Genomic DNA, 22,120 nt, shown 5'->3' on the forward strand with positions numbered 1-22,120 from the left:
TTAACCTGACAGGCTTCTGTATTCAGAATCAGCTTTATGTGTACACATACAAGGAGTGTGACTCCAGTTTTAAGTTGCTGTCAGTGTGCTTACACACAGCAGGCCCAACACATTTAGTCACTGAAACAGCACGGTTACCAAAACACTGGACAGTTAATATAATGACACCAATGGCATCGGTTTTGATCCCAAAAAGAGTAGTGGCGTTAACTTTGAAGAAGTTTGCTAGTTAACTGACAGGAGTTACTTTACAGATCACAGTGTTTCATCCCCTTCCTGTCCAGTGGAAACCTCGTATCTCAAGGTGTTTGTGATGAGCTGAAGGATGAAGAGTTTCCTTCATGTGCTGAGGAAACTCCTCCTCCTCCTGAAGCTGAATAAACTCTTTAACCCCCCCTCGGATCAGCTGGAAAACGCATCGTCACAGAGCTGAAAACAGGCTGTTTCTCTGAGCTCAGGAAGACTTTTTAGAGATACGTGGTTCTCACAGGGCAGCGACGCTACAAACACCTGATGGTCTTATAGACCATGATGCATTGCTGCAGATGAAACTACCCAACAGTATATAAAGCAGTTAAAATGAGCTCAACCTGAAACATCTGCAGCAGTAAAATGCAACACACACATGAATGCAGCAGGAATATGAATCCAGAAACATCAGATATAATACCGCATTCTGCTTTGTGACAGAATCAACAGGCAGATGTCAGACTGTTGCCTTCAGGGACCACTGAGACATTAAAGTGTACAAGCAGCACAGAGACACCTGCCTGCTGGATTCAGACTTTCCAACCCAGGATCGTCCGGCTGTGAGGCGACAGAGCCGAACACTGAACCAACACGACGGCCTCGTTCTGAAGTTTCATCTCCATGAAAATCAATGAAATGACCTCAAGTCCATCTGTTGTCTCGTGTGTGTCAGGACGCCACTAAACTTCTTCACACCCAAACTCCACCAAATGAATTCGGACTATTTTTCCACTTTTTTTTAAGTCTGTGTAATAAATCCTCTTTACTGACTAAGTGCACAAACACAATGTTGGCTGTAAAAAGCAACAAGTGATAGAAAACTCTGCTCATTTCTCTGTGACGAAGCTGTTTCAGTGAGGAAAGCTGAAAGCACAGAGACCGACTGACAAACGCTCTTCTGCTCTAAACATGAACACTGCACTTTGTGGTGTTTCAGGAGGGAAACTGCCTCAGTTCGACTCATATTAGTGTCACATTTTCTCCTTCAGCTTTGAATGAGACCCTGGAATGAAGACAAGAAGAAAACACTTTGTTCACGTTTGTTTATTCATCATGTAAACCTTCAGTTCGTTCACACATCCCATCAGTAAAGTCTGTTCAGTGACTCTTGTTCAATGATTTCATGTACAGATTCACTTCATCCACACAATCACTCTGTTTGACCAGAATCTCAGCTGTGTAGAAGAAGATTATCAATGATCTGCTTGTTGATAATGATAATTACAGGTTTATAATACCTCATAGTTTGTACGTCGCTTTGATTGACAACATCTGGTCTGCCAAACAAACAAATGTAAATGTAATTATAGATTTCTTGACAAATGAATGAAAACAAAATATCTCAGATAAAGGAAGGTCTGGTGCTTTCTCTCTTTAGACCCATGCAGTGGAAGAGAAACAACAACAGACAAACACATCAATACAAATATTCAGCCAACATTTAGAGCACAGAGAAGTTTCCATCTTCATGCAGAGAAATGTCAGTTCAGCTCAGCCAAAGTCATCCTGAGCAGTGACAGCCTCCATGGCTAAACAGACAGGAAGGAGCGCCACCTAAAGAAACTCAAACATTTACAGAACCGCTAATGAGAAGGTGTCACAGGACCACCCATAATGTTTGATTGACAGCTGATCTCTGTGCAGTGAAGAAACGCCACAACAATCAGCACTCAGCAGCAAACATGAAGACAAAATAAGTTTAAGAGTTAAAACACAGAATTTAACCCACTGTCCCTTAAATGACTTCTGACTATTTCAGTTTACAGAACTCAGCAGTGTCTCCAGAAAAGAAAAACCCAAAGAACCGAAGTCCAGCATGGAGAGGCTGAGTGAATGTGGTCTGGACTCTGTGGAGGAGAGTCATGATTTCAGAGATGCTGTAGAAGGATAGAATACCTGCCCTGTGATCCAGGTACACTCCTACTCTGGAGGACCGAGGACCTGAGATGGGAGTTTGGACATTGTTGTACCAAAAGTCATAACTGTTGTTGTAACAATATAATGCCCAAGATTTGTTATTTCGTCCAAATTCACATTCATTCCTGCTCCCTGCTCTGCTGATATTCTTGTATGCGACTGCTACGGAAACTCCTCTCCCTCTCTTCTCCACCTCCCAGTAACAATGTCCAGTCAGACTCTCTCTACTCAGGACCTGCCAACATCCAGTGAATCTGTCTGGATGACTAGAATAAGACTGTTGTTCACTCATTGCTGTTGCTTTTCTGTTCCCTTCAGATAATAACAGATATGTATCTGCTGTGTTTGGATCTAGTGTGATTTCACGTGAATATTTTAAGACTCCAGCTCTGGTCTTGGGCTCTGGTTGTGGCAGTAAAACATCCACTTCAGTCACCGTCAGTGAGATGTTTGTCCATTTCTCACTCAGAACGTCCTGTAGTTTATCTCTGACCTCTGACACAGCCGCTGTCACGTCCTCAAAGTAGCTCAGAGGACGGATATCGATGCTGGATGAATCTGTAGACTCTCTGAGTCGTGACAGTGACGGGTAGCTGTGTAGAAACTGGGTGTGATCCTCTGTGCGTGAGAGCTGCTCCAGCTCAGCGTCTTTCCTCTTCAGCTCAGTGATCTCCTGCTCCAGCTTCTCCTGAAGCTCTTTGACTCGACTCACTTCAGTTTCCTGCTGGGATCTGACCTGCTGCTTCACATCAGAGCTTCTTTTCTGGATGAGACGGATCAGCTCAGTGAAGATCTTCTCACTGTTCCTCACTGCTTTATCAGCAGAGCGATTGATCGCCTCCACCTCCTGCTGAAGCAGCTTCACATCTTTCTGTCTGTCCTGGATTCTCTGCTGGATGTTTTGTCGCCTCACCTCGAGCTCTCTCTGCCTCTCAGTCCTTTCTGCTGCAGCTGAGACTGTGTCATGGCCTTTATGTTCATCCACAGAGCAGAGATAACAGATACACTGCTGGTCAGTGCGGCAGAACATCTTCATCACCTCATCATGACGAGAGCAGATGTTCTCCTGGAGCTTCTTGGAGGGGTCCACCAGCTTGTGTTTCTTAAAGGCAGGTGATTCATAATGAGGCTGGAGGTGTTTGTCACAGTAAGAGGCCAGACAGACCAGGCAGGACTTGAGGGCTTTCAGTTTTCTCCCAGTGCAGAAATCACAGGCCACATCTTCAGGTCCAGCATAGCAGTGATCAGCAGGAGCAGCTTGGAATCCGGTCTTCTTCAGTTCCTCCACTAAAGCTGCTAACATGGTGTTTTTCAGCAGGACAGGCCTCGGTATAAAGGTCTGCCTGCACTGAGGGCAGCTGTGGATGTTCTTCTGATCTTCTTCATCCCAATGGGTTTTAATACAGTTCATGCAGTAGCTGTGTCCACAGGGAATAGCCACCGGATCCTTCAGTAGATCAAGACAGATCGAACAAGAGAAGGTTTCCCGGTCCAGCTGAACTCCTTTCTGCGCCATTTCACCTCTCAGTGGCAACGGCTGTCTGAGTTTCACTTTCTGAGAACTGAAAGGAGTTTGAGCTCTGATCTAAACAACATGTGTTTGTGCAGTGAATGGGGCCTGTCAGCTCCTGCACTTCACCACATGTTGGCTACACCCATCTTCAAACTGTAGATCTGAAGGGGAGGGAACAAGTGAATATGTGGGTTGAGTGGAGCTCGCTGTGTTTGAGAGCAGGAAGAAGAGGGAGTGGTCATCAAGCTCTGACTCATTCCAGGAAGAGGAGCAGCGCTGTGAATCTGAACTTTGTTTCCTCATTTCCATTGAAACCTCAGTTAAAACCTTCTGTCAATTTGAAAACATTTCAGTTTTTAGCTGTAAAATCCTTCTTCTCCTCAGGCTTCGGTGATGGCTCCATGTTTTTCCAACTCTTCCTCAAATTCGGTTCAGTTTTCTTTTACTGGTTAAAAGCCAGCCGACTGACAATAATCAAAGGAAACTGTCAGAAAATACTTAAACTGCTGTATAATCATTTTCTCACGTATTTAATGATCGGCTTTGAAGCATTTGTGACAAAACAGTTGAATTTCAGAAGCTCATCCAGAGCCAAACCAGCATGTCAAGCTTCAGATGGGTTTAAACAAATATCATCAAACAAGTTATTTGTTGCAGCTGTTAATCCAGAAGGACAAGACTGAACCAGATGCTTCTGCAGTTCATTTGTTGATTCATATGAATTGATGAATCTGTAGAGTTGATGGACTTTTGTTTGTTTGTTTGCATTTGATGAATATCTTTAGTCCTTTCACAGCTAATCAACAGAGATCACACTCAAATGTTTAACTTTCATCATTACCTTAAAACGATTAAAGCTTTACTGATAGTTGTAAAGAAAAGTGTTTATTAAAATATCACCCTGAAATTAAATCTTCCTCAAGCACACCATGGTCGACCTGAACTTCAGCAGGTGGAAGCAGGAAGTCAGATGAGTCCAAAAGAAACCAGAAGACTTTTGTAAAACATGGTTGATTTGAAGTGGAAATAAAGGAGGGCCAACTAAAGTAAAAGCTGCAGTCAGTGAGAATCAGAAGCCAAACGACCACTAATAAAGGCAATAATTTCAGCTTTTTTATTTGAAATGATGCAATCCTAGAATGTGAGTAAAAGGTGAGGAGTCAGAGACGAGGACTCAAAACTCAGGTGCATCACAAGGTGCCATTTTATCACCTTTGTTATTTTCTGTGTAAACCAATGAGTTTAAAATCCAAGACTCACACTTTGACACCATTTACCACGATGCATGACACAGTGCACTTTTATTGTAAAGGGTTTTATCAGCCTAAAAACACGCTCTGAACTAAAACTGTAGGCAAAGTGAGTTGAGGAGCTTTAACCTCCTCTACATCCCTGGTTAGTAGGATGAAGGCGCCCTCTTGTGTTGTGCGTCAGTTTTCACATTTCAGCTGTTAACCTGCTGTGATGTTCACTGCAGGAAGACGTGTAAAAACTTCACTGTGCCTTTGGCAGCTTCAAGCGACATCAGTACAGAAACATTTCAATATGTGTGATATCACACTATGTCACACCCTGTAACACTGATGCTGCATTCAGGTCCCATGGGAAAGATGGGAGAGAAGAGCTTCCACTTTACAAATATTATTCCCATCAGCTCTCAGGTTGTAAATGGTATTTGGGAATGTGAGATTTGAGGCTGCAGGTTCTCACATTCTGATGAAACAACATGGAAATACTAATATCAAATGTAAAGAATCATATATTCATTTCCTGATTTCATGACTGGACCTGATATAGGCGGCACATTTTCCATCTGTGGTTGAGTTAAAATATTTCACTTGTTGTAAAACCTGAGTCACTCACTGTGTCACTCTATCTGTCATGGTGGGCCAAAGAGCCCCCCCGGTCCTTGTCTGCTTCGGTGTACTTGTCTCTCCTTGTGTTTTCTAGCTGTCCTCTGTCTGTGCTGGTTTGTGCGTGTGGGTGTGTCTGTGCTCTGGGCTGGCTTCCTGATCTCTTGTCTGCGACTGATTACCGGCACACCTGTCTTCAATAATCGTTGATCGGCACGGTTCATATACCAGGCACCTTCACACTACTGAAGCCGGATCGTTCCCCGTACATATGTACGAGTCTCACGTAACGGCTCCCGCTGCACTTAAGAGAAGTGAAGTTTCGGTTTTGTTTCTTGCCTCTTGCCTCTTGCCTCTTGCCTCAGTGGTAACTCCGTTTGTCTTTGTTTCAGACTCTCGCTCTGCCAGTGATCACCACCTCAGTCTGCCCTTCGGATTCCCCGGACCTCAGCTACCACGCCACTCTCACCATCCGGCCGATCTTCGCCTCCGGACACTGCCAGTTACCCACACCACACTCCCGGCTTCACGGCTCCTCTGCCTGGTCGGCTCAGCCTTTCTGTTACGCTCGCCAGTCCAGAGTCAGCCCACCGTGTCCCTGTCCGGAGCGCCGTCAGTCATGCCTCCAACTGACGGTATGGGAAGTGTCACGCCGTCCCACGACTCCACGCCACGCGCTAGAGCGGCCGGACGAAGGCGGGCGCGGCCCACTCGGGCCCGGCGACGACATACTGAAAAATCAGAGCTCTGGCTTGTTTACAAAAAAAAAATCTCTCCGAGCTGTCCAAAAGTCACAGAGGGTCTGAGTTCCGTTGATTCATTCTCACCCCGTCCGCTCTCGACTGTTCGAATGTACTGGATTTTCCCCCCAGATGCCGGGGATTTGGTCATGTGGGCTTGTTCTAGGCCCCGCCCACACCGTCTGTGCCAAATCTGGGGTCTCTGTGACGTTTCTGAGAGAATATATGAATTTTTGAAATAATAAATTGAATAATTAAAAAATGTTAGGGAACCTGGCGACCTCCTGACCTGTGTGCAGGTCTTTGGGCACCTTAGCATGCACCCAGCACCACCAAATTCACATCAGCACATCACTGCAACCCCAACTTTCATCTGGAAAAGGTTGGAACTTTCTAGCCCAATGCTAAAATGTTAAATTGAAGTGAATTGACCCAAATGTCAAAATTGACACAAGGGACACCTGGCGACCTCCTGACATTTGTGCAGGTTTTTAGGCACCTCAGCATGCACCCAGGACCACCAAATTCATGTCAGCTCTTCACTGCAACACCAATTTTCATCTGGAAAAGGTTGCAAAGCTCTAGCTTGAGTATAAAGGGTCAAAACCCGGTGAAATGCACTCAACGAGGCCCTCTGAGGTTGTGGGTTCCCTTGGGTCCACTTGGGAACATTTTTGACGTTTCGGGTGTACGGCGGTGCCGTTCCCAAATGTCAAAAATGTTCCTGTTTGTCCAAATGACAATTGGAAACCCCAATCACCCCATTCAAAGGGGTGCCAAATGTCAAAATATAAGGGTACATACCTTATATTTTGACATTTGGCACCGCTCAGTATGGAGCAATCACTGTTACCTTTCGGACATCCCCCGTGTCAAAAATGTTCCTGTATGTCAGTGCCCATTCTGGGAGGACCTCCACCAGGCCCTCCCTCCTCTGCATGCCCCAAGGCAGGCATTCATTCCTGGGTAGACCTCCAGCGAGCTCTCCCTCCCATTTGTCAAAAATGTTCCTGTGTGTCACTGGGTGGGGGATGGGCCTTACACTGTGGTTAAAAAATATGAAATTAGGCCTTTGAGGGAAAAAGGTGTGTCAAAAATGTTCCTGATTGTCACACTAACTTATATTTTGACATTTGCCATACTTTGGAATGGAGCGGTCAGTGTTCCCCTTTGGACATTGCAGCGTGTCAAAAATGTTCTCGAATGTCAAGGCATTCGTCAAAAATGTTCCCGTTTGTCACACTGACATTTGGCAACCCTGAGCACCCCATTCTGAGGTATGCCAAGTGTCAAAATGTAAGTAATACCCTTATATTTTGACAGTTGGCACACATTTGAATGTGGTGGTCCCGGTTGCCATTTGGACAACTGCTGGGTCAAAAATGTTCCTAGGTGTCACTGGGTGGGGGTTGGGCCTTACACTGTGGTTGAAAATGTGAAATTCAGCCTGTGAAGGAAACAGGCTTTTGATTAAGTTCTAAAATAAAGACTTGTGACAGAGATATTGTTATGAAATTGACATATGTTACACAGTATTGGATGCTCGTTAAGTCTGACTTTATTGCAACTCTGAAGAATGTTCTGGAAAGAAGTTAGCTAACCAAAGTGTCTGCAATATTGGCACTCAAAATGCTAAAAGAATGACCCGAGACAAGGTGATTGGTGCAATTTTGAAGTCAGTTGTCCCAATCTGTGTGAAAATATGGCAAGATGAAGAGCTGACATTTGGGAATTCTGACTACTCCATTCTGAGGTATGGCAAATGTCAAAATATGAGGAATGAACCGTATATTTTGACACTTGACGTACCTCAGAATGGAGCCCTCAGTGTTCCCCTTTGGACACCAAGTTATGCCGTGTCAAAAATGTTACAGAATGTCACAGCATTTGTCAAAAATGTTCCTGTTTGTCACATTGACTTATATTTTGACATTTGCCATACCTCAGAATGGAGACCTCAGTGTTCCCCTTTGGACACCAAGTTATGCCGTGTCAAAAATGTTCCTATTTGTCACACTGACATTTGGCAACCCCAAAAACCCCATTCAAAAGTGTGCCAAATGTCAAAATCTAAGAAATGGTTTTATATTTTGACATTTGCCATACCTCAGAATGGAGCCTCAGTGTTCCCTTTTGGACAGCAAATTATGCCGTGTCAAAAATGTTCCCGTTTGTCACAGCTTCTTACATTTTGACGTTTGCCACACCTCAGAATGGGGCTCCGAGGGTTACCTGATGACACTCTGATGAAGGGGAACGTTTTTGACGCGGCCGCCAATGCGGGGCCCGACAAACGGGAACTTTTCTGACGTTTCGGATGCAATTTCGGTCATGTCAAAAATGTTCCGGAATGTCAGGGCATTTGTCAAAAATGTTCCCGTTTGTCATTGGGTCCGGTCCCACCTGGTGGCCGCCTCGGGTTGCCTGACAATTGGGAACACCTCGCCGAAACTTTGAAAAATCGTAGCTCGGGCCCCGTGGGTCGTGCGGGGACGCTGATTTTTTTCGTGGGGTCCCAGGCGAAAGTTAATGTGGATTTCATCGTTTCCCGGCCCCTGGGGGCCCCCGTCTGGGCGTGGCAGGGCCCCAAAATCTGGCCTTTGGTTCCCTAACAGGTATATGGGAGAGGTTGCTAATTGTCAGAGAGAGCCTAAGGCATGTAACGGGGGGACAGTTTCTTGGATTCAGTTCATAAGGGGATGTTCTTGGAAGATAACCAAACTTTCTGACCTGGTTTGTATGCTGGTGCTAGAGTCCAATGCTGATCAGCGATCTGACGGTTCTTGTCCCCAGACCGGCAAAGTGCTACTCGAGACTCCCTCCATACCTTATGGCAACGTTGGATGTGGTGTTGGACAGAAGGGACCGCAAGCTCACTCTCTTGGGATGGGAACAGGGGAGGCTGGTATCCTAAAGATGACTCAAAGAGGAGAGAGACCAGAAGCAGCACTAGTTAGAGAGTTGTGTGCATACTCGACCCAGGAAATTTGGGAGCTCCAGCAGGAAGGGTTGGTGGCTGCCACACAATGTAGGGCCTCGAGGTCCTGGTTGGCCCTCTCAGTTTGGCCATTAGTTTGTGGATGAAACCCGGAGGAGAGACTGATGGTAGCTTCCAGTGCTAGGCAGAATGCTTTCCAGACCTGAGAAATGAACTGGGGGCCCCGGTCGGAAACTATGTCCAGTGGTATGCCATGGAGACGGAAAACCTGTTGCACCAGGAGATCTGCCGTCTCCTGAGCTGAGGGAAGTTTAGCTAATGCCACGAAATGAACTGCCTTAGAGAAACGGTCTACAATAGTGAGCACGGTGGTGTTACCTTGTAAAGGAGGCAACCCGGTAACAAAGTCTAGTGCTATGTGAGACCAAGGACGGCTGGGGATGGGGAGTGGTTGTAGCAGGCCAGCCGGTGGTTGATGAGAGGTTTTGCATCTGAGCACAGATGCAACATGCAGCCACAAAGGCTCGGGTGTCAGCCTCCATGGTGGTCCACCAAAAATGTCTTCTAAGCAGGTAGAGGGTACGGGTCATCCCAGGATGGCAGGCGAAGCGAGAGTTGTGGACCCACTGAAGCACCTGGGAACGAGCTGAGTTAGGAACAAACAGGTGATTAGGGGGCCCGTTTCCAGGGTCTGGTTGGTCTCACTGGGCTGCCCTTACTACAGACTCGATTTCCCATGTCACAGCGGCCACCACGCAGGTGGAAGGGAGGATAGTATCGGGTCCAGGGATGCTGTCCAGGGAATGGTGCTGACAGACATGAAGAATGTGACTGGCCTGGTCCCGAGAGAAGATGAGGATCTCGTCTATGTAGACGAAGACGAAGTGATTCAAAAAGTCTCTTAGTACGTCATTAACGAGTGCCTGGAAAACAGCTGGAGCATTCGTTAGTCCAAAAGGCATTACCAGGTACTCGAAATTACCTAAGGGGGTGTTAAAGGCAGTCTTCCACTCGTCCCCCTCCCTTATCCGAACCAAGTGATAGGCGTTCCGGAGATCTAGCTTCATGAATACCGTAGCACCATGAAGGGGTTCGAAAGTGGAGTTGATAAGTGGCAATGGGTATTTATTCTTGATGGTAATTTGGTTGAGGCCCCTGTAGTAAAATGCAAGGGCTTAGTGTCTTGTCCTTCTTAGCCACAAAGAAGAAGCCTGCCCCTGCTAGCGAGGATGACGCACGAATGAGCCTAGCATGTAATGAGTCCTTGATGTAGCTCTCCATAGCCTCTCTCTCAGGTCGAGATAGGTTTTACAACCGGTTAGACGGAAGAGGGGCTCCAGGGAGAAGGTCAATGGCGCAATCATAAGGACGATGCGGTGGTAAGGACAGTGCTAGGTCCTTACTGAACACCTCGCTTAAGTCATGATATTCTTCCGGGATCAGGGTTAGATCTGGGGGTTCCGGGCTGAGTGGTGGCGTACTGACCTCTGGGGGTGACCGAGCGGATTGCAGGCAGGTAGAGAGACAGAAAGAGCTCCAACACACAATTCTTCCCTTAGCCCAGTCTATGTGCGGATTGTGTTGACGTAACCAGGGGAAGCCCAGAACCAGTGGTGTGTTGGAGGAAGAGATGAGTTGGAACTGGATCTTTTCTCGGTGATTTCCGGATAGCACCAAGGACACAGGAACGGTGCAATGGGTAACTTGAGCTAGAAGTCTGCCTCAGCTTTACGTGGAAAATCCAGGGTCTCAGTGAGGAGACCAGCCTGTCGAGCTAACTCAGTGTCCAGGAAATTACCTTCTGCTCCGGAGTCCATGAGGGCTAACAAGGGGAGCGACATCCGTTGGTTGTAGAGGTTGGCTGGGATTTGTAGCCTAGGTGGGCCCTGGCTACGGGGGTTGTCTTGGTTCACCAGAACCCCCACTGCGACTGGTGAGCCTAATCTTTTGGTCTCACGGAACATGTAGCCAGGAAGTGACCCCTGTTGCCGCAGTACAGACACTCCCCAGCTGCACGTTGCATGGGTTCCCACCTCGGCGGGGAACCCATGCAACCACGGCTGGCATCAGATGGGTCCGCCCTGGTTGCATGGGTTCCCCCGCCGAGGTGGTCGGAGCCTGCAGATGTGGATCTGCAGGCAGGCTGGGCGATCCCAGTCTTGGGTGTGTTGTAGGAGCCGTGTTGAGTGAGGGATGGGTAAGAGAATGGCTGGTGCGCTCCTGGCGCCGTTCACATACGCGGTTGAACCAAAAACTAGAAAACTGCCATGGTTAAATAACAGTATTCGAAGCTGTAAATGAAATGCAGAAGAACAGAACACAGATGGAAGAAATCAGGTTTCCAGTTCCACTTTGTAGATATAAAAGAGTTATTACTCCTTTATAATAGGATGGTGAAAGATGCAAGAATCTGTCATTTCTCTGCACTAATTTCAAGCCCAACTCCAGATTCCTATGGGCAGACATGGGATTTCTTCTCATTGTTATGCGGATGACACACAGTTGTACCTCCCTGTCAAGCCCACTGACCTCAGTATGCTAAGTTCTCTGCAGGACTGCCTGTCTGAATAAAAAAAAATGGATATCGATACATTTTCTTCAGCTCAACTCAAATAAAACTTAAACTTTTAGACCTTGTAATCCCTTATGAACCTTCACATAGTTTGAGATCTGTCTTCTGTCTCTTCCTGAGTCCAGGATGAAAACTAAGGGGGACAGAGCTCTTGCCATCAGGGCCCAGAGGCTCTGGAACAACTTGCCTTAAAAAAGAGTCAGTGTCTTCTTTTAAGTCTTTTTTCAAAACAGATTTTTATCGGAAAGCATATCCTGATTTTACCTGAACTGGCTGTTTATTTTATTGCTTTTGTGTATTTTATGTATTTTATTTCTTTATATTAATCTTTCACTGTGGTATTTTATTTCTCTTGTTGTGAAGCACTTTGTACTTTGTTTTGATAAGTGCTCTATAAATAAAGTTATTATTATTATTATTATAGTTAATATTATAAATTATTATCATTATTATTATAATCTGTGGGGTGGTGGCATTTTACCCACCCCGGCCACGCCAGTAGGGAGCCCCTCCGTGAATTGTTCTAATATTATTTTTTCCAGCAGCAGCTTCTCTCCCATGGCTTCCCCTGGCTGCAGCCAGCTCATCGCCGCATCTCTTAGTTGTTGGGCATAGACAGAAGGGCGGTCAGCGTGCCCTGGAACAGTGGGGGCAATCCTTACAACTTTGAGTCCCCTGGCTCTGGATACACACTCGGATACCCGGCTTACAGGTAACGTTCTTTATTTATTTGTAACACATATGGACTATTCCGCCTCCGGCCATCTCCAGGAACGATTGAGGGTCATCCGCTGCCGACATCTTGTGGAGGCTGACCCCAGAGAGGGAGGGCAGCTGGGATGACAGCAGTGCGGCTCCCGGCTGGGACAACAGGCTCGCTAGCAGCTGGGTCTGCTTTGCCGCCTGTTCCTGCATCATGTCCAGTGGTTGTATATTCACCGCTGTCTGCTCCTGGTGCATCGCAGCTATTTCGCCCAGCATCTGGGCCAGTACTGCCACCGGCTGCACCTGCTGCGGGTCCATCAGGTTTTGTTTTTTTGTTTTTTCTCCAAAGCAAAGTCACGTTGGGTTCCAATTGTAGCGTGTTGAAGCAACTGTGAGTCCCCTGGCTCTGGATACACACTCGGATGCCCGGCTTACAGGTAACGTTTATTTGTAACACAAACAGTGTCTCTTCATAGACGCTTCTCCCGGCTGCGCCTCTTTCGCCGCCTGGCTAGGGTGTTGGTTCAGCGGCTTCCTTCTCCATGCTCCTCTCACCGGGAGAACAGCTGCTCTGTCGGCTGACATCCCTTTTATTTTTTGACAGAATCAACAGATAGATGTCAGACTGTGTCCTTCAGGGACCAATGAGACATTAAAGTGTAAAATCAGCATAGAGACACCTGCCTGCTGCTTTTTATCCTCACAAGAATCTCAGTTTCCCCCTCAGTTAGCTACAGCTTCACTTCCACTCAGAAAAGCAGTTCTTCCACCTCACACCTGCTCAGACTTTTAACTGAAATGCACTTGTTTCATGGAGTGAGCTCCTCGGTGCCGAGTGTAAATGTGGAGCAACGACCCAGAGTGCTTTGCTTGTTACTCACCATAGAAACTGAAGCTACAGTAATACAGGAGACTGTGTTTGCAATTGTTTCATACTTGATTTACAGGAAACAAACTCAGAAATCAGACTGTGTTGCTGATGCTTAATACTTCTGTGCTGGGAAAGGTGGAGTAACTTTACCTGTGATGGTGCAATAAATCAATCACAGGAACCCGAATCCTGACTGTTTTAGATGCATTTCTTTGTTGCCGATTGAGGATCAATTAGAAAAGCTCTTGAGCACAGCAGCTGTTTTGTAGATTGACAAAATGAGTCACAACAAGTTTGAATCAAGTCTGGATTCAGACTTTCCAACCCAGGATCGTCTGGCTGTGAGGCGATAGAGCTGAACACTGAACCAACACGACAGCCTCATTCTGAAGTTTCATCTCCATGAAAATCAATGAAATGACCTCAAGTCCACAACTACACGACATCTGTTGTCTCCTGTGTGTCAGGACGTGACTAAACTTCTTCACACCCAAACTCCACCAAATGCATTTGGACTATTTTTCCACTTTTTTAAGTCTGTGTAATAAATCCTCTTTTTTGACTAAGTGTCAAAAGGTTTTATCAACCTAAAAACACGCTCTGAACTAAAACTGTAGGCAAAGTGAGTTGAGGAGCTTTAACCTCCTCTACATCCCTGGTTAGTAGGATGAAGGCGCCCTCTTGTGTTGTGTGTCAGTTTTCACATTTCAGCTGTTAACCTGCTGTGATGTTCATTGCAGGAAGACGTGTAAAAACTTCACTGAGCCTTTGGCAGCTTCGGCATCAGTAAAGAGACATTTCAATATGTGTGATATCACACTATATCACACCCTGTAACACTGATGCTGCATTCAGGTCCTGTGGAAAAGATGGGAGAGAAGAGTTTCCACTTTACAAATATTATTCCCATCAGCTCTCAGGTTGTAAATGGTATTTGGGAATATGAGATTTGAGGCTGCAGGTTCTCACATTCTGATGAAACAACATGGAAATACTTGTAACCAAATGTAAAGAATCATATATTCATTTCCTGATTTCATGACTGGACCTGATATAGGCGGCACATTTTCCACCTGTTGTTGGAGTTAAAATATTTCACTTGTTGTAAAAGCTGAGTCACTCACTGTGTCACTCTCTATCCCTGTGGGAGTCGAAATAGAAATCTGTATGTATGTTTGGATCTATGATGAATTTAGATCTTATTGTAATTTTGAACTTGTATTTGTAGTAACTGCGTTAGTTGTATTAGTGTTTGTGTCTACCTGCCCAGGGACGGCAGATGGAAATGAGCTAGCAGCTAAATCTGCTACAACTCTTCTCCTCGTGTGAGATGAATGTTTTTTGTACCTGGTCCGTGACAAATAAATGTAATAAACTAAAGGCCCAAACACTCCTGACTACATATAACCTGCAACTATATTCATATTAACAGTATAACTGAATAATCATGTGTGTGTGTTCCTCATCAGATCATAGCTGAACATTTCTGCCTGTTTTCCTGTTGTGTTTGCATCCATCACAGATTGTTCCATTACATTTAATGCGTACAAGTACATTTACTCCAGTAATGTGCTTAAGTACAAATTCAAGGTACTTGTACTTTAATAAGTATAACTTCATACTTCTACTCCCCTACTTCTCAGATGTATATATTGTACTTTTTACTGCACTATGTTTGTCTGACAGCTTTAGTTACTTCACAGATCACAGTGTTTCATCCCCTTCCTGTCCAGTGAAAACCACGTATCTCCAGATGTTTGTGATGAACTGAAGGATGAAGAGTTTTCCTTTATGTGCTGAGAAAACTCTCCTCCTCCTGAAGCTGAATAAACTCTTTAAAACCACTGAATAAAGCAGTTTCACGTTAAAAATCAGTTTGCGACGCTGTTTGGCGGACACATGCTGCGAGCCGGGTGCCACTAAAGTTTGCTCAGCTTGTTTCTCTGATAACTGAAGATCCAGACGTCCGATAACTAAAATTCTTCATTTGGTTAAAATATATAGTTTAAAATGACCAAGATAAAAAAAGTTTATCTGTAGCGTGTATGAGCAACCATGAGTCCCCTGGCTCTGGAAACGTTCTTTATTTATTTGTAATACACACAATGTCTCGTCATAAACCAAGCCACTTCACCCGGCTGTGCTGGTTCAGCGGCTTCCTTCTCCGTGCTCCTCTCACCAGGAGACCAGCCGCTCTGTTGGCTGACGCCCCTGCTCGCTGTGTGTGTCAGTTTTTTCCTCTCCAGGTCCAGCATGCTACTGAGTATTTATTCTTGCTTACAAGGATGATGGGGCTACACCAGGCACTGTGGGACTCTTCTATCACCCCCATCTCCAGCAAGGCCTTCTTCCTGAACCGTTTTCCATTTGTGTTCAGGCAACCGGTAGGGTTGTGAACTCCCAGGTGAGTTTCAATGTGATGCTCTATGAGGTTAGTGCGACCTGGCGGGGGGGGGGACACATCGGCAAACTGCCGTTGCAACTCGGCCACGTCTGTTCTCTGGGACGGCGTGAGATGGTTGTTAACGGGAAGCGAGGCGGACCTGGCCGATTTTGAAACCTCTGTCCCCAACTCATCTCTCTCACTCACTGTCGTCACCAAAGCAACAGGCTCCGCCTCTCTCCATGATTTCAGGAGGTTCAGATGGTAAATCTGTGTTGCCCCTCCCCTGTCTGACCGCACAACCTCATAGTCCACGTCGCCCACTGGCCGCGTGACCACAACGGATCCTAGCCACCTGGCAAGTAATTTGGAGCTGGAAGAAGCGAGTAATACAAGCACTTTCTCTCCCGGCGTGAACTGTCTCAATCTAGCCCCTCTGTCATACAGGTGTTGTTGACATTCCTGAGCCTGGAGCAAATTCTCCCGGGACAACTGCCCTAATGTGTGGAGTTTTGCTCTCAGGTCCAGGACGTGCTGAACTTTGTTTTTACTGGAGTTCGGACCCTCCTCCCAGTTTTCTCTAACCAGGTCCAGAACCCCCCGTGGTTTTCTGCCAAATAGCAGCTCAAAGGGAAAAAATCCCGTGGAGGCCTGGGGTACCTACCGCACTGCAAACAACAGAGGATCTAGCCACCTATCCCAATTGCGCTCGTCCTCATGTACAAATTTACGGATCATGGACTTCAAAGTTTTGTTCAGGTGCTCGATGAGCCCGTCGGTCTGAGGGTGGTATACACTGGTCCGAATTGACTTGATGAGCAATAATCCGTAAAGTTCTCTCAGTGTGCGTGACTTGAATGCGGTGCCCTGGTCAGTCATGATCTCTTTCGTGATCCCAACTCGGGAGATGACCTGAAACAGTGCCTGTGCCATGCTTGTCACAGAGCATCTCTTGTGGAGGCGCCGCCAGTTCCCCCTCCCCATCTGCAGCGTTGGACGACCTCATGTCACCGCTGAGCACAGCACATACGTCCCATGTCCCTGACTGTTGTGAACGCACCACCGCACAGTGCCTCACTAACCTGTCAAAACAAATCCAATCAGTACCCAAAATCAGGGCTTGCACCAGGCAGGAGCTAACCACCGCCCTCTATTGGCCAGCCGCCACTGTTGAACTCACTGTTATGCATGAATGATTATGATTATTGACAAGTTAGTAGGCTACTTAGCATTAACAATTTAGAGACTACTCACCGATTTAGACCATTTCTCTCACAAGGATTTAATGAAGGAACCAAACCTATAAAAATTGAACTGCTGTGTTGTCCAAGTGGAATTAATATTATACTAGTGGTATATAGTAGGCCTAGGCTATAGCATATTATACGAAATTATATGAATATACTAACATTATATTATTAATATATTAATATTAATATTAATTTATTAAAACTATATTTCTAACATTGTTTAAGCTCCTCTGTGCCGAGTGTAAATGTGGAGCAACGACCCAGAGTGCTTTGCTTGTTACTCAGTTCAGTAATCTTGTTTAAGTGTGGCTTGTGTTGTGTCGGTGGGGGTGTTTCCCGGCCCAGTCTGAGTCAAAAAGGCCATTTTTCATTCCCAGTCCAGCTCTGGTGCTGTTGGTGTTTTCGTCTTTGACCCTTTCACAGTGTTTTCAGTTCATGAAAATTACTTGTAACACTTTGGTCGCCTAAAAATGTCTTGCTCAGCGTTCACTTGTACTAAAAGACACTCTAGGGGTTGGCTGTTCATTTTTTCCAGTGAGCACATTTTGTTTTAGCCTTCTTTTTTGCTAGCCAAAATTAGCATCCCAATTAATATCACAGTTAACGTGAATTACAGATTCACCTTGCCAACCAGGCTAGCGCTAGCGTTAGCTGGTGTTTGTTATGCTCCCCAGCTCCACCCCCTCTTCCAAATATGGTCACTTCCTGTCACTGGTTAAAAAAAACAAAATGGCGACGGCCAAAATGCCAAACTCGTGGCTTCAAAACGTTAGTCCACAAACCAATGGGTGACGGCACTGTGACTACTTCCACTTATTTTATACAGTTTAGAATTTGGAGCAAGAAAATACTGTACGTTCATGGTCAGGTGGAAGAAATGTACATTCAAACGAAAAGCAGCAAATCTTCACATCTGAGAAGCTGGAACCAGGAAATGTTTTTACATGAAAAATGATTTCAACCATCAAAAGAGTTGTCAGTTAATTAACTGTTTAATTGTTTCAGCTGTACTTATACAGTTTCATATGTTTCATGTGCAAAAATCTTAATTTTTAAAGTAACTTTTAACTAAAGCTGTCAGATAATTGCAGTGAAGTAAAAAGTTCAATATTTCCCTCTGAAATGTAGCGGAGTAGAAGTACAAGCACCTCAAATTTGTACTTGAGTAAATGTACTTAGTTACATTCCACCACTGCAAATCGATAAACACTTGAGCTGCAGAGGCACTCAAATCTTCTCAAACTGAGCAAATGAAGTTCAACAGAAGACTCTAATGATGGCAGCTGCATGCTATCAGGTGCAGGCTGACAGGTGTGGTGCTGGAACATCAGCTGTTTCCCCCAAAAGATCAGGGTGAAGGCAAACGAAGCGACTCTGCACATTCACTGTCTCACCTGCGTTATTTCTTTTCATCACTTCTCACAGCTCGTACTGTCTGTTGCATCAGAGTCGTTCATTCTGTTTTTCTTCCTCGCTGTCAGTTACCTTCCATTCAAGCTCAACTTCAGCTGTATTTGTCGTTTTAACCAAAAGAATGCAGCTCAATAAAATGTCGATTCTCACAGGAACGACGCAAAAACAGGCTTAATGCAGGGAGTTCATGCAGAGCACGTGTGCAATGAAAACATTAATACTCGCTGCAGTGTACTGATGGTGTTTCACAAGAAGTAATACTGCAGTATGTTGCCACATCAATTCTGTATGTTGTAACGAAGGTTTCACACAGCAGAGGCTCATTGTAGTGAAGGTAAATATTAAAAAGTGAGCAGAAGTTATTCAGTGTAGACTGTCATCTGTCATTAAAATAAGAAACAGCAGGTGGAGCCAGACACACACACAGACAGCAGTTAAACACCATCACTGCTGTTATTATTGAACCAGGTCAGTGAACGCACCATGGCCTCTTTGAGAGGGGACTTGATCCCGTCTCTGTGTTGATGCATCTGGTCCACGTGGATCCTCCAGTCCTGCAGACCAGCACGCAGACCAGAGCCCGGTCAAACACAACTGAAACAGCAGCAACACAACAGAGAGCATGCTGGGAAACTGCAGCAAATTAAATCCTTCAAACTGCATGTTTCATACTGAGCTTCATTGTATTTATTTGTACGATGTTCTTTCGTTTTACTCCCCACTTGGTCGACACTTAGACTTAAAACCTGGCAGACACATAATATTTCTCATTATTACTGTAATAAAAATTATCTGCAGTAGTACAGCTGTTGTAGTAATGGTAGTAGCAGTGGAAGTTTTCACAGCTGATTTATAAGACAACATTTTATTTTGTGACAGAATCAACAGGCAGATGTCAGACTGTTGCCTTCAGGAACCACTGAGAAATGAAAGTGTACAAGCAGCACAGAGACACCTGCCGTGAACCTGAAGTTTCATCTCCATGAAAATCAATGAAATGGCCTCAAGTCCATCTGTTGTCTCGTGTGTGTCAGGACGCCACTAAACTTCTTCACACCCAAACTCCACCAAATGTATTCCGACTATTTTTCCACTTTTTTAAGTCTGTGTAATAAATCCTCTTTACTGACTAAGTGCACAAACAAAATGTTTGCTGTAAAAAGCAACAAGTGATAGGAAACTCTGCTCATTTCTCTGTGACGAAGCTGTTTCAGTGAGGAAAGCTGAAAGCACAGAGACCGACTGACAAACGCTCTTCTGCTCTAAACATGAACACTGTATTTTGTGGTGTTTCAGGAGGGAAACTGCCTCAGTTCGACTCATATTAGTGTCACATTTTCTCCATCAGCTTTGAATGAGACCCTGGATTGAAGACAAGAAGAAAACACTTTGTTCACGTTTGTTTATTCATCATGTAAACCTTCAGTTCGTTCACACATCCCATCAGTAAAGTCTGTTCAGTGACTCTTGTTCAGTGATTTCATGTACAGATTCACTTCACCCACACAATCACTGTGTTTGACCAGAATCTCAGCTGTGTAGAAGAAGATAATCAATGATCTGTTTGTTTATTATGATCATCACAAAATAAGTTTAAGAGTTAAAACTCAGAATTTAACCCACTGTCCCTTAAATGACTTCTGACTATTTGAGTTTACAGAACTCAGCAGTGGCTCCAAAATAGAAAGGACAAAGTCCAGCATAGAGAGGCTGAGTGAATGTGGTCTGGACTCTGTGGAGGAGAGTCATGGTTTCAGAGATGCTATAGAAGGACAGAATACCTGCCCTGTGATCCAGGTACACTCCTACTCTGGAGGACCGAGGACCTGAGACGGGAGTTTGGACATTGTTGTACCAAAAGTTATAACTGTTGTTGTCACAATATAACGCCCAAGATTTGTCATTTCGTCCAAATGCACATTCTGTCGAGCTCCCGGCTCTGCTGATATTCTTGTATGCGACTGCTACAGAAACTCCTCCCCCTCCTCCTCCCCCTCTCCACTCCACCTCCCAGTAACAATGTCCAGTCAGACTCTCTCTACTCAGGACCTGCCACCATCCAGTGAATCTGTCTGGGTGACTAGAATAAGACTGATCTCTCATTAATGTTGCTTTTCTGTTCCCTTCAGATAATAACATCTTTGTGTGAGCTGTGTTTTGATCCAGTGTGATTTCACGTGAATATTTTAAGACTCCAGCTCTGGTCTTGGGCTCTGGTTGTGACAGTAAAACATCCACTTCAGTCCCTGTCAGTGAGATGTTTGTCCATTTCTCACTCAGAACGTCCTGTAGTTTATCTCTGACCTCTGACACAGCCGCTGTCACATCCTCAAAGCAGCTCAGAGGACGGATATCGATGCTGGATGAGTCTGTAGACTCCCTGAGTCGTGACAGTGACGGGTAGCTGTGTAGAAACTTGGTGTGATCCTCTGTGCGTGAGAGCTGCTCCAGCTCAGCGTCTTTCCTCTTCAGCTCAGTGATCTCCTGCTCCAGCTTCTCCTGAAGCTCTTTGGCTCGACTCACTTCAGTTTCCTGCTGGGATCTGACCTGCTGCTTCACATCAGAGCTTCTTTTCTCCATGAGACGGATCAGCTCAGTGAAGATCTTCTCACTGTCCTCCACTGCTTTATCAGCAGAGCGATTGATCGCCTCCACCTCCTGCTGAAGCAGCTTCACATCTTTCTGTCTGTCCTGGATTCTCTGCTGGATGTTTTGTCGACTCACCTCGAGCTCTCTCTGCTTCTCAGTCCTTTCTGCTGCAGCTGAGACTGTGTCGTGGCCTTTATGTTCATCCACAGAGCAGAGATAACAGATACACTGCTGGTCAGTGCGACAGAACATCTTCATCACCTCATCATGACGAGAGCAGATGTTCTCCTGGAGCTTCTTGGAGGGGTCCACCAGCTTGTGTTTCTTAAAGGCAGGTGATTCGTAATGAGGCTGGAGGTGTTTGTCACAGTAAGAGGCCAGACAGACCAGGCAGGACTTGAGGGCTTTCAGTTTTCTCCCAGTGCAGAAATCACAAGCCACATCTTCAGGTCCAGCATAGCAGGGATCAGCAGGAGCAGCTTGGAGTCCGGTCTTCTTCAGTTCCTCCACTAAAGCTGCTAACATGGTGTTTTTCAGCAGGACAGGCCTCGGTATAAAGGTCTGCCTGCACTGAGGGCAGCTGTGGATGTTCTTCTCATCCTCTCCATCCCAGAAGCTTTTAATACAGTTCATGCAGTAGCTGTGTCCACAGGGAATAGCCACCGGATCCTTCAGTAGATCCAGACAGATCGAACAAGAGAAGGATTCCCGGTCCAGCTGAACTCCTTTCTGCGCCATTTCACCTCTCAGTGGCAACGACTGTCTGAGTTTCACTTTCTGAGAACTGAAAGGAGTTTGAGCTCTGATCTAAACAGCATGTGTTTGTGCAGTGAATGGGGCCTGTCAGCTCCTGCACTTCACTACATGTTGGCTACACCCATCTTCAAACTGTAGATCTGAAGGGGAGGGAACAAGCGAATATGTGGGTCGAGTGGAGCTCGCTGTGTTTGAGAGCAGGAAGAAGAGGGAGGGGTCATCAAGCGCTGACTCATTCCAGGAAGAGGAGCAGCGCTGTGAATCTGAACTTTGTTTCCTCATTTCCACTGAAGCCTCGGTTAAAACCTGCTCCCCTGCTTTGAAGCATTTGTGACAAAACAGTTGAATTTCAGAAGATCATCCGGAGCCAA

The 22,120-nt window shown here is 45.6% G+C and overlaps 2 protein-coding genes across 2 annotated transcripts; both read right to left on the minus strand.

Moving 5' to 3' along the window:
- Window positions 1-1,277: 1,277 nt before the first annotated feature.
- Window positions 1,278-3,842, minus strand: LOC122886958 (tripartite motif-containing protein 16-like). The gene has a single exon (XM_044219733.1). The coding sequence runs from the start codon at window positions 3,680-3,682 to the stop codon at window positions 2,000-2,002; it is 1,683 nt and encodes a 560-aa protein (XP_044075668.1). The 5' UTR covers window positions 3,683-3,842; the 3' UTR covers window positions 1,278-1,999.
- Window positions 1,278-21,838, minus strand: LOC122886956 (tripartite motif-containing protein 16-like). Its single transcript, XM_044219731.1, has 2 exons — window positions 20,024-21,838; window positions 1,278-1,974 (listed from the first exon to the last, which is right to left on the minus strand). The coding sequence occupies exon 1, from the start codon at window positions 21,729-21,731 to the stop codon at window positions 20,049-20,051; it is 1,683 nt and encodes a 560-aa protein (XP_044075666.1). The 5' UTR covers window positions 21,732-21,838; the 3' UTR covers window positions 1,278-1,974; window positions 20,024-20,048.
- Window positions 21,839-22,120: the final 282 nt, after the last annotated feature.

Source organism: Siniperca chuatsi, linkage group LG13, assembly GCF_020085105.1.
Source record: "Siniperca chuatsi isolate FFG_IHB_CAS linkage group LG13, ASM2008510v1, whole genome shotgun sequence".
NCBI lineage: Eukaryota > Metazoa > Chordata > Actinopteri > Centrarchiformes > Sinipercidae > Siniperca > Siniperca chuatsi.